A 16,396-nucleotide genomic window follows, 5' to 3' on the forward strand; every position below is an offset into this window, starting at 1 on the left:
CCAAAAAAATGTGCTATCTTAGAATCTTTATGATGCTGTTGATTTTAATGCTAACGTAACATCCTAAGTTCTTTTGCAGTATGTCACTTAATGCATTTTAGGTCCATGTACATCAAATTATTCTCTCATTTAAAAAATGCTGCTTTATGTTGGAACTGTCTTATAGGACTTGTAATGACAAAAAAAAAGGCAACTAAATTGTTTCATGCATAGTGGTAGAAATACTGTGAGCCAGAAAGCATGTCCTTTTGTTCTGTATCACAGATTATTCATATAGTATCTTAACTTTAAGATTGGATGTTTTGAGCAGTAATGAGAGGAGAACTTGGGACACAAACATGGAGAACTGGTCAGCAGTACAAGCAACTTCTCACTCCTCTCGTTACTTGGAAGAGAAAGAAAAGACAAACATGCCCAACATTGTAAAGGATGATCTTTATGTGCGAAAGCTAAGTCCAGTCATGCCAAACCCAGGGAATGCTTTCAATCAATTTCTTCCCAAGTGCTGGATCCCAGAAGATGTGAATTGTAAAAGAATAAAAAGGGAAACTTATAAACCATGGTATAAGGAATTTCAGGGATTCAGGTTTGTCTTCATGCATGTTTCTGTTATTCCAGTATTTATTCCATGCCCTGACTGGGTGTCACCCTATGTTTTCTGTGAGACACAAGTTAATCACACCTCTCCCACAGAAACCTTTATAAAACTCCTTTAACTGGGGGTGGGGGTGGGGGAGATTACTACTTAAGCTTAAGATGTGGATGCCTTCTTTTATACATAATAATAGTTAGACATTTGCACTTGTGACATTTTTCTCCAATTCAATTTCCCTTCTTCCTTCCATCCTCTCTCTTCATCACACTATGGTAGAAGGAATTTATACTCTGAGGATGAGGACTCAGGCTCTGACAAAAGTTCCACCCATTTTAGTAAAACACAAAAAACCGAGCATAGGATAGACAACAACCTCCAGAGACGTTCACTTGTACTGGAACTGGCTGCCAAGCATGCCAGAAACTCACGGGACTACGTATCCAGGAGAACCAGTGATGCTTCAGATGAGTCCAGGTCTGCATGAGCCTGCCTGCTTGGAGCCTGGCCTGAGACACATGTATCAGCTTCTGCTGCTACATTAACTTTTGACCATGACATGTTGAGTCATGAAAGCTTATTCACATAGTACTTAGCATAAAAGCACAAAGTATAACATACTGCATTTTATGTTAGCATATATACTTGTAATTCTGTAGGATTGAATGTTCTTCAGCAGAGTAAGTATAGGTGCATGTAACATAAATATAAAGAAAAATTCCCAAAGTTGCTTTAGAAGTTTAACGCAGGCCTGGTGAAATAACTTACTTGGATAGTGTGTTCCTTTGCCATTTGTACCACCCAGGCTCGAGCATGGTCCCCACTGCATTCAGGGAAGCTTTAATGCTTTGGTTGCTTTCACTCTCTCCCTCTGCTTCTCTCTTTCTCTGTCTTAAAACAAACAAACAAACAAACAAACAAAAAAACTAATCCAGCTTTACAGTTGTGCTGTATGGGTAAGATGAAGGCAAGGAAATAATTGCTAGATACAGGAATAGTCAAGACTGGTGGGAAATTACAAACAAAAGAACCTAATGGAGTCTTGTGGCTGCGTAGCTGGCTCAGCAGATAGAGTACAGGATTTGCATGATTGTGACTCCAGTTTTGATTTCTGGTACAAGTGCTCTGATTCTCTGTTGTTAGAGTAAAGAAAGAGCAGACCTTAAACAAAAACAATTTTAAAAATCCATTGGGGTCTTTAACACTTCAGAGCATTTTATTAGAGCAGACCTTAAACAAAAACAATTTTAAAAATCCATTGGGGTCTTTAACACTTCAGAGCATTTTATTATCTTGAATTTCACTGACTACTTGTACCATTACATGAAGTGCCCTATGCCTAATTCTTGAAGCTGTTCAAGAAAGATTCAAAGCTGCTTCTTTGGGAGGAGTTAGATCATGATAATTAATGGAATGAGGAAGGGGTAAAATGGAGTTGTGTGAATATGCCAGGAAGGTATATTCTACCTATTTGAACTCCTTTACTTGACCTCAGTGATGCCCAGTGATGCCCATGTTTCCTGCAGTGTACAGTGTTCTATTGACTTAAATGTTCTGGGTGATGACATTAAGTGTTAGTGTTCCTGAAAATTACTCACTCTTGAATAACTAACAAGTTGGTCTGTTTCCTAATTATTTTTGGTTCTCACACTTAAGACTCTCCATTCCTTTTTCTTTTCTGTGCTGTAGTCAGTTTTTACTGCTTCATGCCCTTCAAACATACTCTGATGACATCCTGTCTTCTGAAACAAATACCAGAATTGATCCCACTTCTGGCCCAAGGCTCATAACACGCAGAAAGAATCGCTTTTATACACCAGGGTATAGAAGAGATGACCATGAGATATCCTCTGTGAACCCTGATTTAGAGAATGATGATTTTTTTGTCAGAAAAACGGGGGCTTTCCATGCAAATCCATGTGTTCTCCAGGCTTTTGAAGACTTTCGAAGATTTTCTGAGCAGGATGACCCAGTAGAACGAGACATAATTTTGCAATGTAGAGAAGGTGAGATAGTACTTCCAGATCTAGAAAAGGATGATATGATTATTCGCCGAATTCCAGCGCAGAAGAAAGAGGTACCTCTGTCAGGGGCTCCAGATAGATATCAACCAGTTCCTTTCCCTGAACCCTGGACTCTTCCTCCAGAAATTCAAGCAAAGTTTCTCTGTGTACTTGAAAGGACATGCCCAACCAGAGAAAAAAGCAGTAATAGCTGTAGAGTTTTAGTTCCTTCACATCGACAGAAGAAAGATGACATGTTGACTCGGAAGATCCAGTCTTGGAAGCTGGGAACTGCTGTGTCTCCCATCAGTTTTACACCTGGTCCCTGCAGTGAGGCCGACTTAAAGAAGTGGGAGGCCATCCGTGAGGCCAGCAGGCTTAGGCACAAGAAACGTCTGATGGTTGAGAGGTCAGAGTGTGTTCCTGCAAAGATGTTGCTTGTAATGGTCTTGTGTAACTTGTGTGAGACAGTGGCATCATGTTGTTGCCCAACTCTGCATGTCACGAGCCATTTTGAAGCATCCTATAAACATTTATTTTGCCTTGAGAAACCTAGTGATTTTGTGGGGAAAAAGTGCAATTCCATATTTTGCACATTTCTAAATCAACTATCTTAGACTTGTTTAAGAAAGTGGATATACAGACTTTGCCTTTGTCCTTAAGGAAGACTGTGATACTGCCCTGCATCATTTAGCATAACAGTGCTTTCCAAATATAGTCAGAGACTTTTATACGCATGTCCAGGCATTTCTGAAATAGTCTGGTTGCAGCTCGGTTTTTGTGTTTCTCATATTTTGGAGTATATGATCTTTGTATAAAAAAGATTCCCCTTAAAATATGGCATTGCAAATTTCATTTAACTTGATTCTGATATTTTCTTTAGATTTATTGGATTATCAGTATGATTTAAAAAGTTTATATTTTTAATTTCCGTGCAAAAAATGCATGAATCTCATTTGCTGTCATTTATATGTAATTCTGGCTAGTTTGGTAAAGAATCTGCATTTATGTGTTATGCAACCTACTATTTTGACAAATGTTTTGTTGAACATAGGGATGGACAAATATGATTTGGTTGAATAAAATTTAGTAGATCCAAATCCAATTTTCTAAATTGGTTTCTGGCAACAAGGAACCCTTATGGATTTCTTGGTTCCCCAGATAAGTCAGGAAACTCCTGCACAATCAAATTTCTTGAAATAAGATATAGATGAGAATTTGACACACAATCAAGAATGTGACAGAACAAGCCACCTTTTGAGATTTGTCCACCTCTAGTTATGCTTTTAAGTTAAAGATATTGAATATTTTAAAGCAACATAACTAGAAAAATGACTTTCTTTAATTTTTGGTTTCTCAGACTCTTTCAAAAGATTTATGGTGAGAATGGGTAAGTTTTGTGGTTACCAGCATAGAAAGCTCTGCACACTGTCTGTCATCTATGTAATTGCACTCCAGCTCCATTGCACTTCTACTCTGGCATGTCACTAAGCTGGGATATTGTTTGCTATGCATGAGATTTCAAAAATGGGATTCCCCCCTTAATTTTACAAACTAATGGCAATGTTTCTGTGTCTGTGCTCATGAAGTGGTATAACAATAACAGCAGTAATTTATCACAAGTTTAAAATTTGGTCATTTTTTTTATAACATTCAAGTAGGGGAAAAACACTCTCCTAAAGCTAGGTCTTCATTTTGGTCTTTAGTTGTTACACTGCTTAAAATGCTGATTTCTATTTGTTGAAATCCAAACAACTGCATTTTTAGGAAATGTGTGATCAAAAAATTATATTAGCATTATTTTGGGCTGGAATGCGTGCACTTGGCATTATGTCAGTACATGTTCATGTGGAGCTTTGTTAGCTGTGATGGTGATGGGCACTGATCCTGCCCTTTGTAGTCTGTGGGAAAGAATTTAAAGACTCCTAATTAGGGTGAAAATTATAATATAGTGATGTTACAGAGCCCATTTGTTCTATTAGAACTGCAAAAAGTGAGATATTAATAGTTCACAACATTGATGCAAGGGCTGTAATTCTAACCAACTTTCCATTTTTATCTGTTGTTTAACTCCAGTTACATAGTAGTTAGAATGAACTTCTTGGAAGTATTTTTGATTCTCATTATAATTGAGCTAAATATAAATGCTGCTTTACTTTTATTTTTCACTACACATAAATTATGTAAATCACTTGTTGTTAGTCCATAATCACTAGGTGACTATATCTTAATATTTTTGCAATAACTTTAAGACTCTTTAAATTTTGATACCTTTTTCTAACTTTGATAGGTTAGATGTCTTGTAAGTTATTAGAGTTACTATTTAAAGAATTATAACCATTATATGTGTTAAAGTTGTAACTGGGTCATTGACAACTAATTACAAATATTTCTCAGGTACCAGTTTTAAAAATCAGGCTCCCAAAATGCTTTTAATATGCCATGCAAAAGGCACATTCTCTCCTGCCCCGCTCTTCATGGGTTTATATCAGTGATGGTGAACAAACCAGTTTTCTGCATGATGCTTAAGCACTTAGTTCATCAAGGGAAAGCTATTTTAACTTGACAAAAAATAGTAAGCTTCAAGCATTTTGAATGATACATTTCAGGAAAAAATCATTTAAAAATTAAGTGACTTTCATGATATAAGCAAATGGATTTTCTTAGAGTGGACATAAGTACCCTGACTACAAATAGTTCCTGAGAATGTAAATATGTATATTGATTTCAGTGACTGTACCAAGTTCTTTCTTAGTGAATCACTCATTGTATGAAAGGGCTAAGATGGGAAGAGAGACACTGAACACCAAAGTTAGAAAGCTAAGGGTTTTTCTGACCTACACCTAGAAGCAGTACATTCCTTTCTTATATTATTTTTTCAAGATTGTTGCTTATATATGTGAATTATTTTAAAGCTTGTTCATTTTAAGCAATTCAGTGTCAAGGTCACAACACAAAGCAAGACAGTCTAGTCTTATGCTTAGATTAAGGCATAATGAACGTGTTACTTAAAAATAATAGAAAGTAATACAAATATGTACTCAGAGAACCCAGTGCATTTTAGACCACTTAAATCAAGTATATGGGATTCTTTTTTATATATTATTGTGGTTACCAATACCCTTTAATACATCTGCTATAATAAAAACAAAAATGATTAAATTGGATTAAATAATAATAAATAGGCTTTTCATCTAGACCTTATTTTAGGTTTATGAAACTAGTGATATTTCTAGGTGCTATTTCTTTGGACATAATATATGTTCTCAAGCTTGGAGTACTTGCTTGGAAAATCACTCCTGCTAAGCATTCTGTAGTTGAAAATGAACTGCTTATAACATGAATGTTTTTTTTTTTTTTTTGTCATCAAAGACCACATTATAAAGAAATGTGAATTTGAAGTCTTTGACTCATTTCTGGCTTGCTTTCTACTTGGTGTTTAACATCTGGCAGTTTGCTTATTTATTTTTTAGTAAGATGCTTTGTATGTTGCCATTATTTCTCACATATGTGCTTTTGTGTTGCATGAATTTGCTTGTATGAGCCCATTATATTTGCAAGTTTAATTATAATGGCTACTGACAGTATTTGTTGACTACAGAAGAAGATTTGAATGAGTATATAAAGTTTGTTTTGTAATATGATTATTCTTTGGACCTGCTGCTAGTTTCCAGAGAAAATGAACACTGATTCAAGATGAAGTTGTAATCTAAAACAACTTAGACAACTGCATATCACTTATGGGTTTGGGCCAAAACTGTAGCAATATGAGGACATATAAGTTGATAAAAAAGGGAGAAGTAAAATTGAAGTGAATTAACTTGAGGGCTTTACCTCCAAAAGATATTTGATAATGTCTGATGGTGGCTTTCCTCCCCCCGCCCCCCATTCTGTATGTTGGGGAGGGATTTGCCTACTGACTTCTAATGCCTAGGTAGCCAAGGATGTTGCTAGATGAGCTCTTAGAATAAATGAGAATGTCACCCTAGAGCAAATACATTTCTGCTCCAAGAATGTCAATAGAGCTGCAACAGAGAAACTTCCTGACTTAGACTTTAGTTACAGGCCTTTAAGTGAGAAGTCATTCTTACAATCTCATTCTAGTTTATAGTAATTCTCAAGCTTTTCATTCAAATTCTACTGTTCGTCACTAGTCACAGAATTCCCAAAACCCCCAATAGAATTGTGTTTAGAGGTGCAGTCTTTGTGTCTTCTTCTGATAGTTGGAGGCCCCAAACTTAAGTCATATATAACTAAGTTATATGATACTATTGCTGATTTTATATTTAAACTGTTTGTAGGTGTGGGTCTTTTTGATACTTATTTATAAGATTCGTGAAACTTATTTTTAAAATAATATGATCATTGTATTTGTCAAACACAAGAAGATAGAGTGTGTGGGAGAAATCAGAGTTTAGAGATCTTGCTTTAGTGGCAAGGCTGTGGCACACCTGGTTACGTGTACACATTACAGTGTGCAAGGACCTGAGTTCAAGCCCCTGGTTCTCACCTGCAGAAGGAAAAGTGGTGAAGCAGAGCTGCACATGTATCTCTGTCTTTTTCCTTCTCTGTACTCAATAATAAATAAAAAGGGGGAGAGAGAGAGGGAGGGAGAAGGAGAGGGAGAGAGGGAGAGAAGAAGAGAGCGAGAGGGGGGGAGGGAAGTGGGAGAGGAGGAGTGGGAGAGGGAGAGAAAGAGAGAGGTCTTGCTTTATAACCTATACTTCCTTGGACTTGCACCTTCTTATATCTTTATCCTAAATGCCATTTTAAAAAAGTCTCTTTGGCTTTAAGTGTAATGCATGTCATGTTAGGTCTGTATTCTGAGGAAGTAATTCAGATGTAGTTCTAAACTGGGGCTTTTTCAAAATAAATAAATAAAGTAGCTGATAAAGGAATGGTGAGAGAATTGTGGTTAGTTTTTAATGGTCACTCACTCTACAAAGCAAACTAGAGTTGTGTGATCCTTTTGGTTTTCTCCAAACAATTTTCCTAGGACTCTGATGCTTATATCAACTCTGTGAATCGTATAGGCAGTTATTCTTTTTTTTTTTTTTTAATATTTATTTATTCATTTTTCCCTTTTGTTTCCCTTGCTTTTATTGTTGTAGTTATTATTGTTGTTGTTGGGTAGGACAGAGAGAAATGGAGAGAGGAGGGGAAGACAGAGAGGGGGAGAGAAAGACACCTGCAGACCTGCTTCACCACCTGTGAAGCGACTCCCCTGTAGGTGGGGAGCCGGGAACTCAAACCAGGATCCTTATGCAGGTCCTTGCACTTCTCGCCAAGTCCTCTTAACCCGCTGCGCTACCGCCCAACTCCCAAATAGGTAGTTATTATGCGACTCCCAAATAGGTTATAATATATGTATTTAAAAAATGTGGAAAGTACCAGATGTTGCAGCTTTTGAAATATACAACTGCTGAGTAGATTGGCTTCAGTTTTCCTCATTTAGGTTAGCCACATAGACTGCTTGGCAGTGTTGCTGGTATATATTAAGCCTCAAAAATTTAATATTATGCTTTTAAAATCTGATAAGAAAGGAGAGAATTCCTCATGATCAGGCTGACAAATTCTTACATTCCAAAAGTGTTAGATTTGATCATTGTGATCTGTGGTGACCTCTCTGGTTTGAATCTGTTTTGGGAGTTAACTCTTAGATGCCCACAAGGTCTGTTTGCCTCCATAAGAATAGTTGGTGTTGAGTACCAGATGGTTATTGAGATGCAAAAAAGCCAGACATTAACCCTTTTTCATTTAGCAAATGAGGAACTGATTGAGAGAAATTAACTGCTATTAGGCTGGGGTAAAAATTAGTGCTACTGCCTGGCCTGGAATCCTTATCTCCAGTTTCATTCTGAGACTGGACTCAGCCTGTGTGGAATATGGTCAGTGTTTACAGTGTATTTGCAGGTAACTTTATATACCCTTGGGGATGAGAGGAGTTCACGTTGCTTCTGTAGGCAGGTGCTAGTCTACTCTAAGCTGTGTTGGTCTCACTTTATTATTTTGGAAGCACCTCATATGCTGTGGATTTCTAGATGCAACTTCAACCCATGGTGGTCTTTTCTAAAAAGATCCATGTTAGATTCATGGTGCAGGAAACTGAAGGCCAAAGACACTCCTGGGTGAGCCTGGGCCAGTCTGGACCATTTCAGTAATTCTCCTTCCAAAGGGTATTAAAGTATTAGCATTTTCACTCTTTTGTTTTGAATTTATGTAACCTCCTATGCTGCTGCATATCCAGATTCCCCCATGACTCTCTTAAGAATAGTTTATATAAACTAAGCTTTAAGTTAATTTACATTATCAAGCTTGCATAAGCTAGTTTAATATGTAGTCATAACTAGTTAAGTATATATTACATTGATATATTCAGTATTCTATATATGTACTGTTATTCTGTTGAGCTGTCAGAAAAGTCATGATGTCTTTCTGCACAGAAAAAAAAACATGGAAAAAATATGTCATAATTTTCCCGAATTTCTTAATAGTCAATGAATCTTATAAAACTTTGGGATTACTGATACTTTTATTTTTTTAATATTTATTTATTTATTTGTTCCCTTTTGTTGACCTTGTTGTTTTATTGTTGTAGTTATTATTGTTGTTGTTATTGATGTCGTTGTTGTTGGATAGGACAGAGAGAAATAGAGAGAGAGGAGGGGAAGACAGAGGGGGAGAGGAAGATAGACACCTGCCTGGTCTGTGGTGGCATGTGAAGCGACTCCCCTGCAGGTGGGGAGCTGGGGGTTTGAACCAGGATCCTTATGCCGGCCCTTGCGCTTTGCGCCACGTGCGCTTAACCCGCTGCACTACCGCCCGACTCCCTACTCATACTTTATTTTACACACACACTGGCATACTTAGTTTGAAGATAAAACATATAATCCTAACACCGATTTTAAATAGTTGTATTCTGCATTCTTTATGACAAGTTCATGTGTTTTCCTTCCTAGCATCTTGTAGTTGGTGAGGAGCCAAGTCCAATCATATGGGCATAGAATTAAAAATTGAGTGTTGGGAGTTGGGCGGTAGTGCAGTGGGTTAAGCGCAGGTGGTGCCAAGTGCAAGGACTGGCGTAAGGATCCCGGTTCGAGCCCCCGGACCCCCACCTGCAGGCGAGTCACTTCACAAGTGGTGAAGCAGGTCTGCAGGTGTCTGTCTTTCTTTACCCCCTCTGTTTTCCCCTCCTCTCTCCATTTCAACAACAATAATAACTACAACAACAATAAAACAACAAGGGCAATAAAAGGGAAAATAAATAAATAATAAAAAAACAAACAAAAAACAACTGAGTGTTTAGGGGTGTGTATAGTAGCTTGCTTGGATCCTGTACTATCCTGTACTGCTTTGGCATGTGCATGAACCATGCTTGAGTCTGGACTTCACCTTATTGCAGGAAGCTTGGTGCTGTTCCCCCCCCCCCCCGCCTATTTATGTAACTCCATCTAAAAAAAAAAGATAGAGTGTAATTATCCAATGAAAAGAAGTGATGGCTTTGTCAGAATGGTATGGTGGAGGTGGTGAGAAGTGGTTTTCTATTCATCTGTATTTAGGAGGTAGAATAACAGGATTTGTTGATGGAATCTTCTTCTTCTAGCGTTTGCCCTTCTTCCGTAGCCAGTCAACAGTGTCAGGTTGAAAGCTGTCAGGAGCTGCTTGTTGCTGGCTTTGAAAGTGACTGGGATCCATGTGGATTCAGTCAGCTAGGAAGGATCGTCAGTTTCCCCAATGAGTGGGTACTCACGGGATGCACCACGAGAAGGTCGATCCAATGCATCTATTGATGGAATCAGGTTGCATGAGAGAGAAATCCTGAAGGACTCCAAGATGTTTGGCCCAAATTCTGGAAGGTTGGGGTTGGAGTTGACTTTCATTGAAATGAAGATAGACTGTTAGGCTGTGGGGTAATCAAACATGTTTTTGGACTGTGACAAGTTTAGATTGGGATACCTGTTAGAATTCAAGTGGAAAATGTATCGCAAGTTGTTATCTCTACCCAGCATTAAGGGATCATCCTGAGGGATGAGTGGCATTTAAAAATCACATGGGGATGGAGCAGTAATACGGGCATAGCCCACCAGACCTTTTCCTTGCCTGAGGTCCTAGAGGTCAATGGTGCAATTCTAGCACCACAGTATGCTAGAACTAAGGAATGCTCTAGCATCTCTCCTCCCTACCCCCCTTCGCTCTCTCTATTTCCCACTCCATCCCCCTGAAATAAATATTTTTTTTAAGCCAAGTATTTTTGTGAGAGGCTTTTGAGGTGGAAGGAACAATGAGGAAAGGCCTGCATTAGACTTGGGCTGGGTAGAGATTTAGAAGCTATTTTTAAAAGTTTAGGTAGGAATTGACTGTGCTCTCACCTAGCATGTTGGCAATAGAAATGGAAAGAAAAAGACACTGAATAAGAGAACTTGATAGCTAAGTGAAGGTAGGGAGAGGCAAAGGTGAAAAATGGGTGTTAGGTTTCAAATGTGGATGGTTGGAGGGCAGGTAACACCATTATTTAATAGTCATAAGAAGAAAAGCAGGTTTAGGAACAAGAAACCGGCTACCTCCACAATAATCGTGTGCTTAGTGAGTTACAGTTTACAGAGTCCTTGATGTTATTTCATTTGGTCCTTTTACAGTGGAGTTCCCTAGGGGGATATACAGGTAGAAATTTTAATTCAACAAGTAGTTGAGAGAATGAGTCAAGGCAGGGACTAGTCCTAAGGTGTATATAGAATAGGTGTCATTTGCATAGAGATCACAGAATTTCTCAGCTCCTTAGGAGCAAGCCTCCTATATAGGAAGTGCCATGACAAATTTTGAAAGGCAGAGTTTAGGCGATTTAGAGTTGTTTCAATAATTAGATGTAGAGTCAGTTGAAATGAAATAAGATAGAAAGTATCTTATGAAATTGTATTACGAATAGCGTTTTGGGCTACCTTATAATCCAAAGCTCTCTCTCAGTCTTCATTATTCATATCTGATGCATCTTTTTTGGGGAGACCTTCTTCAGTGCCTTGTACCACCCCCTTCCGTGTGCATTTAGACAGCATGTATGGGTCTCAAGCACAATACTCTCCTCAGCTGGTTTTTGCTCTCTTCTGAGATCTTGGAGAGAGATGATGAGATTGAAGACAGAAAACCTATTTTAATAAAAATTAAAAAAAAGAAAGAAAAGAAATCGTTATAGCTGACTATTAGAACTTACCTGTGATGCTTCAAACACAAGCCCAGGGCAGTGATGTGTCTGATCTTATAGAACTCTTGATGAAGCAACACATTTATTCATGGTATTGAACTTGAGGAGAAAATATCAGGTAGTCAGTAAATTATTTACTAAGTACCCAAAAAGGCAGCCAAACCTGAAAAGATTATCTTTGGGGGAGATACGAAAATAAGTACAGATGATTCTAGTTGGCTAATAGTATTTTTTTTCCTTAAGTAGTACTTTTACACATGACTTACTTCAAATGTGAACACTGGATTATTTTTTCAGATGTGTGCAGGGTTTATTTAGCTGTTTTGTGAAAGAATTCACACTTGAATGGAAAGGCTCTTGTTTCTGCATTTTGGAAAAACACCATTTATCTCTGTAGTGCTATTTCTTTGATATTATCTCTGAAGCCTCAAGGCACTGCAGCAGAATTTTAGATGAGTTTTCCAAATATAAGTCCAATCTTCCAGTTTTAACCATCAACCTGGTTATGTGAACCTTGGTCACCAAGGGTATTTTTGTTGTAGGAGTAAGTCCATGAGTGATGTAACCGCAGAGGATGTTCAGAACATGCGTCAACTGCGTTATGAGGAGATGCAGAAAATAAAATCACAGTTGAAAGAACAAGATCAGAAGTGGCAGGATGTGAGTATTTTGTATATGGGGACGTGGAAAGGTAGAGACATGTTTTTGACTCTGCTTCTCTATACTCAAAAGATAATTCCCCTTGCTATTTTATAGAATTGAGTTTTGTAAAACCTCCTTTGAATACATTTTAAACTTTCTAGTCCTGTGATTGCATTTAAAAAATATATTTTATTTATTTATTTTCCTTTTTTGTTGCTTTTGTTTTTATCATTGTTGTGGTTATTATTGTTGTTGTTATTGATGTTGTTGTTGCCGGATAGGGCAGAGAGAAATGGAGAAAGGAGGGGAAGACAGAGATGGGGAGAGAAAGATAGACACCTGCAGACCTGCAACTCCCCTGCAGGTGGGGAGCCGGGGCCTCAAACCAGGATTCTTACGCCTGGTCCTCAAGTTTCACCCCATGTGCACTTAACCTGTTGCACTACAGTGGGTTTAAAAATATTGCATATTTTAACGGCTTCTGAAAAAATATAATAGAATATGAATTTTCTAGGATTTTCTGTGAGTTTTTAAAAAATGAAGCTGTTTCCTTGTGGCACTTACTTGTTTTGGTGGTTGAAATTGAGGTATGAGTTATTAATCTTTGTGAAAATAAATGACTGCTCAAGATTTAGAAATAATCAGATGAACAGCTTGTCCAGCACAATCTTGGTATCAGTAAGGAGAGCTGGACATAGTTTGTACAGTTAATAGAGATTTGTGGAGAAGTGAGAAATATTCAATATAAGTCAGAGTAAAACTCTTGTTGAAAAAATATATAGTATGAATAAAAAATATGTGTTTCCATAGAGATATCTTTTTCCTTTGGAAAAAAATTATAACTTTTTTTAAAGGGATAATTATTACAAAGTCAAAAAATTAAAAAGAACATAATAGATAAACTACTGGACAAATCCAGCATTTGAAGGCTTTAACTGTATGGCTAAAGAATTGAATGGTAGCTTCAATGAAAGAATCAAAGATATTAAATCTTAATTTCAGAGGAATTATAAGTCAATGAAATAAAAAAAACATACTTTGATTACATTTCTAAATCTCAGAGCATCTTTAAGTTTTGAATTTATGTGTCATAAAATAGTAAATCAGTGTCATTGGACCAAAATACATGACTGTTTTGATGTAAAACAAAATAGGTATTGAACTTACCAGTAGGTAAATTGAGATTAAAAATTCATGCTCATTATGTTATGGACTAAATGCCGGCTGCTTTTGTTCCTTCTGGAAGCATGTTATGTTGATTTCAGGTTGCTTTTAAAGCAGAAATTGGCCCTGTCTACTCCCAAAGGGTGTAAACTAAACTTAGTTTAGTGTAAAACCTTGGAAATACTTCTGTTTGAACTGGAATGCTATTAGCAGTTTTTAGCATGGGGTTTCCGAATTTGGAGACATGGGAAAGAGTGTACCATCCAAGATGTCTTGAAGTCCTGGTGTCAGAACCAGTTTACTTTATTACTATTAATTTAAAGTCCTATTTAGGTAGATTGTCCTGAGGGCTCCTGGCTAAGTCTCTTACTTGTGTGAAGGCTAATGGCAAACAGGTACTCACTTGTTTCTTTGTGACCTTTCTGGTTGACATGACTGGTGACTTTCACCTGCTTTGAAATCACTTATTTAAGTCTGGCCTATCCTGTAAAGCCTTTCAAATGTGCCGTCCCGTGCCCGTGGTGAAATTAACCACTCTCTCCTTCAGGCCTTAATTCCCAGGGCACTCACATCACACTCAGTCTTTCCCTTTCTAGACAGATTCCTTCGATGGGGGAGCCACACATTAGTTATCTTTGTGTTTATAAACGCCTCACCTCAAAGCAAGGAATGAGTTTATGGTTATTATGTAAAAGACCAAGTGTGCATCTAAGCTTAACTATTACAATCAAGTCTCTGTTGCAGTCTTACTAGTGCACCTTGTCATTTCACGTAACTGTCAAATTATTGGAGTGAGATAAAAATGAGCTTGAAACAATTCCTGATCTTTCTGACCTGGCACCTAATTACAGAAATTTAGCATTCTTTGGGGAATGGGCAACAAGGCAGGCACTTTTTGTAAAAACAAAAGAATGGGGCCTATCTTATTGGGTCAGGTTTTCTTTTGACAGACACATGAGATAAAGGCTCGGTACAGAAACACTGGCTATAAAAAGCAAAATTAGGGCACCTTGGCATCAAGTTGGAGCGAATAGTTTCAGTGATGTAATGGGATACACTAGTGTGCTCTCATTGCTAGAAAGGCTGTGGAGACATTCAGGTATGACCGTGCTGATGTGATTTTCTTCTGTCAGGACCTTGCAAAATGGAAAGATCGTCGAAAAAGCTACACTTCAGATCTGCAGAAAAAGAAAGAAGAGAGGGAAGAAATTGAAAAGCTGGCACTTGAGAAATCCGAGAAGAACTCTAAGACACTTAAGGAAATGCAGCAGGACAGGTAATAAGACTGAATGTGTAACATGTTTGGAGATACCAATGTTAGAAATCTTTTGTGTAGTATGAACTAAATATCCATTAATATTATACTTATCAAATATCCAGTGTATCTTCTTTTGTTCTGTATTGAAAAGCAAAGCAATACTATGATAAATAGTGATTTGAATTGACGTATGAAATGGTGCTTTCAAAAAGGTGTGTTCATCATTTTCCATTGTATGCATATATGTAGAATTTAGGGAAGTTGGTGATGTTTGAGGCAGAAAGTAAACCATTTTTTCTCTTTTTAAAATTTGTTTAGTAATAGACTGGTGAACTGAGACAACTTTCACCCTATTTTAATAGAGAATGTATATTTTAAAGGAGACTATATAAACGTGAAAGTTTTTTCTTCTATATTGCAACATAACAGAATAAAGGTCAAATTTAAATTTCCCTGCTTAGCAATTACTGTGGGATATTTACACATTAGGGAGAAGGCAAATATGCTTTCAGGATAATGTCAAAAAGGAAATGTGCTGTAAGGCAAAATTCAACAAAGCTTCTTTGTTCCCTAGAAGCCAACGGTAAACACAGTTTCATTCACTTAACTACAACACAGTACAAGAAGTGCCCCTTGCTAACCAATAGAGACGAGACTATTATGTTAATATTTCTATCAATGGTGGTTTTTGAATTTTATAAACTAACATTGCACTTTATAACATTATGGAAGTCTTAAGTATGTTTAACTATAGATCAACATCTATATTAACTACATTAAGTTTACCATTAAAATTCAGTTCTATTGTTCTTCAGAATAATTACTTTAACCTGAACTTGTCTGTTCAAATTCTATTAAACAGTATGAAATTATATTATAATTATAAGTCACTAAGTTATCTTAATGCAAATCTGAGTCTTTTTCTGACTTTGAGTCTTTTATTTTTATTAAATTATTATGAATTGCATGCAGGATAAAAGCTTGTAACACTGTCAAGGAATCTACCTATTTGGAGTCTTCAAACTGCTTGTCAGTTACTTAATGCATGTTTGGAAGAGTTATAAAGTGCTAAATAAAAGGGTGAATAATCCCTTATTAAAATTTTTATATTGGGTTGGCAAGATAACTTACTTGGATAGCATATTTGCTTTGACATGCACAGAACCCAAATTCAAGTCAGGACCCCACTGCACTGGAGGAAGATTGGTGCTATTCTCTCTCTGAAAAAAGCCAAAGCTAACTCAGAGCAGTGATGCTAAACTGACATCACAAACAATACATGAGGTTTTGTTATTAAAGCATCTTTACAATTAAGAAAATATTCTGAAGTATTTGGGAATTTCTTTGAAAATTCCCAGCTCTTAAAAAACAAGGGTAGCCAGACTGTGTCTTGGTCTTTGTGAGAACTATGGTGGTTAAGGGGAGGGGTGGGGGTGGGGCACAGAACTTTAGTGGAGAGTATGGTGCCTTACACTCACTGTACATGGATGTGAAATTAAACCCCTGGTATAATAGTTGGTAATGTGTGCTCTTAATCAGGT

At 37.2% G+C, this 16,396-nt stretch overlaps 1 protein-coding gene across 8 annotated transcripts in view; it reads left to right on the forward strand.

Annotated features, from left to right (window-relative positions):
* Window positions 1-16,396, forward strand: part of LMO7 (LIM domain 7) — a 269,766-nt gene that overhangs the window by 208,157 nt on the left and 45,213 nt on the right. For 4 of the 8 annotated variants that reach the window (XM_060191528.1, XM_060191529.1, XM_060191530.1 and 1 more), the window contains 6 exons: window positions 293-586; window positions 872-1,069; window positions 2,282-3,004; window positions 3,956-3,985; window positions 12,334-12,451; window positions 14,731-14,873. In XM_060191528.1, coding sequence (XP_060047511.1) covers window positions 293-586; window positions 872-1,069; window positions 2,282-3,004; window positions 3,956-3,985; window positions 12,334-12,451; window positions 14,731-14,873 — 1,506 coding nt within the window. The remainder of the gene's footprint in view (window positions 1-292; window positions 587-871; window positions 1,070-2,281; window positions 3,005-3,955; window positions 3,986-12,333; window positions 12,452-14,730; window positions 14,874-16,396) is intronic. The other 4 variants (XM_060191532.1, XM_016192065.2, XM_016192060.2 and 1 more) reach the window with 2 other exon arrangements.

This window comes from Erinaceus europaeus, chromosome 5 (genome assembly GCF_950295315.1).
Source record: "Erinaceus europaeus chromosome 5, mEriEur2.1, whole genome shotgun sequence".
NCBI classification, from domain to species: domain Eukaryota; kingdom Metazoa; phylum Chordata; class Mammalia; order Eulipotyphla; family Erinaceidae; genus Erinaceus; species Erinaceus europaeus.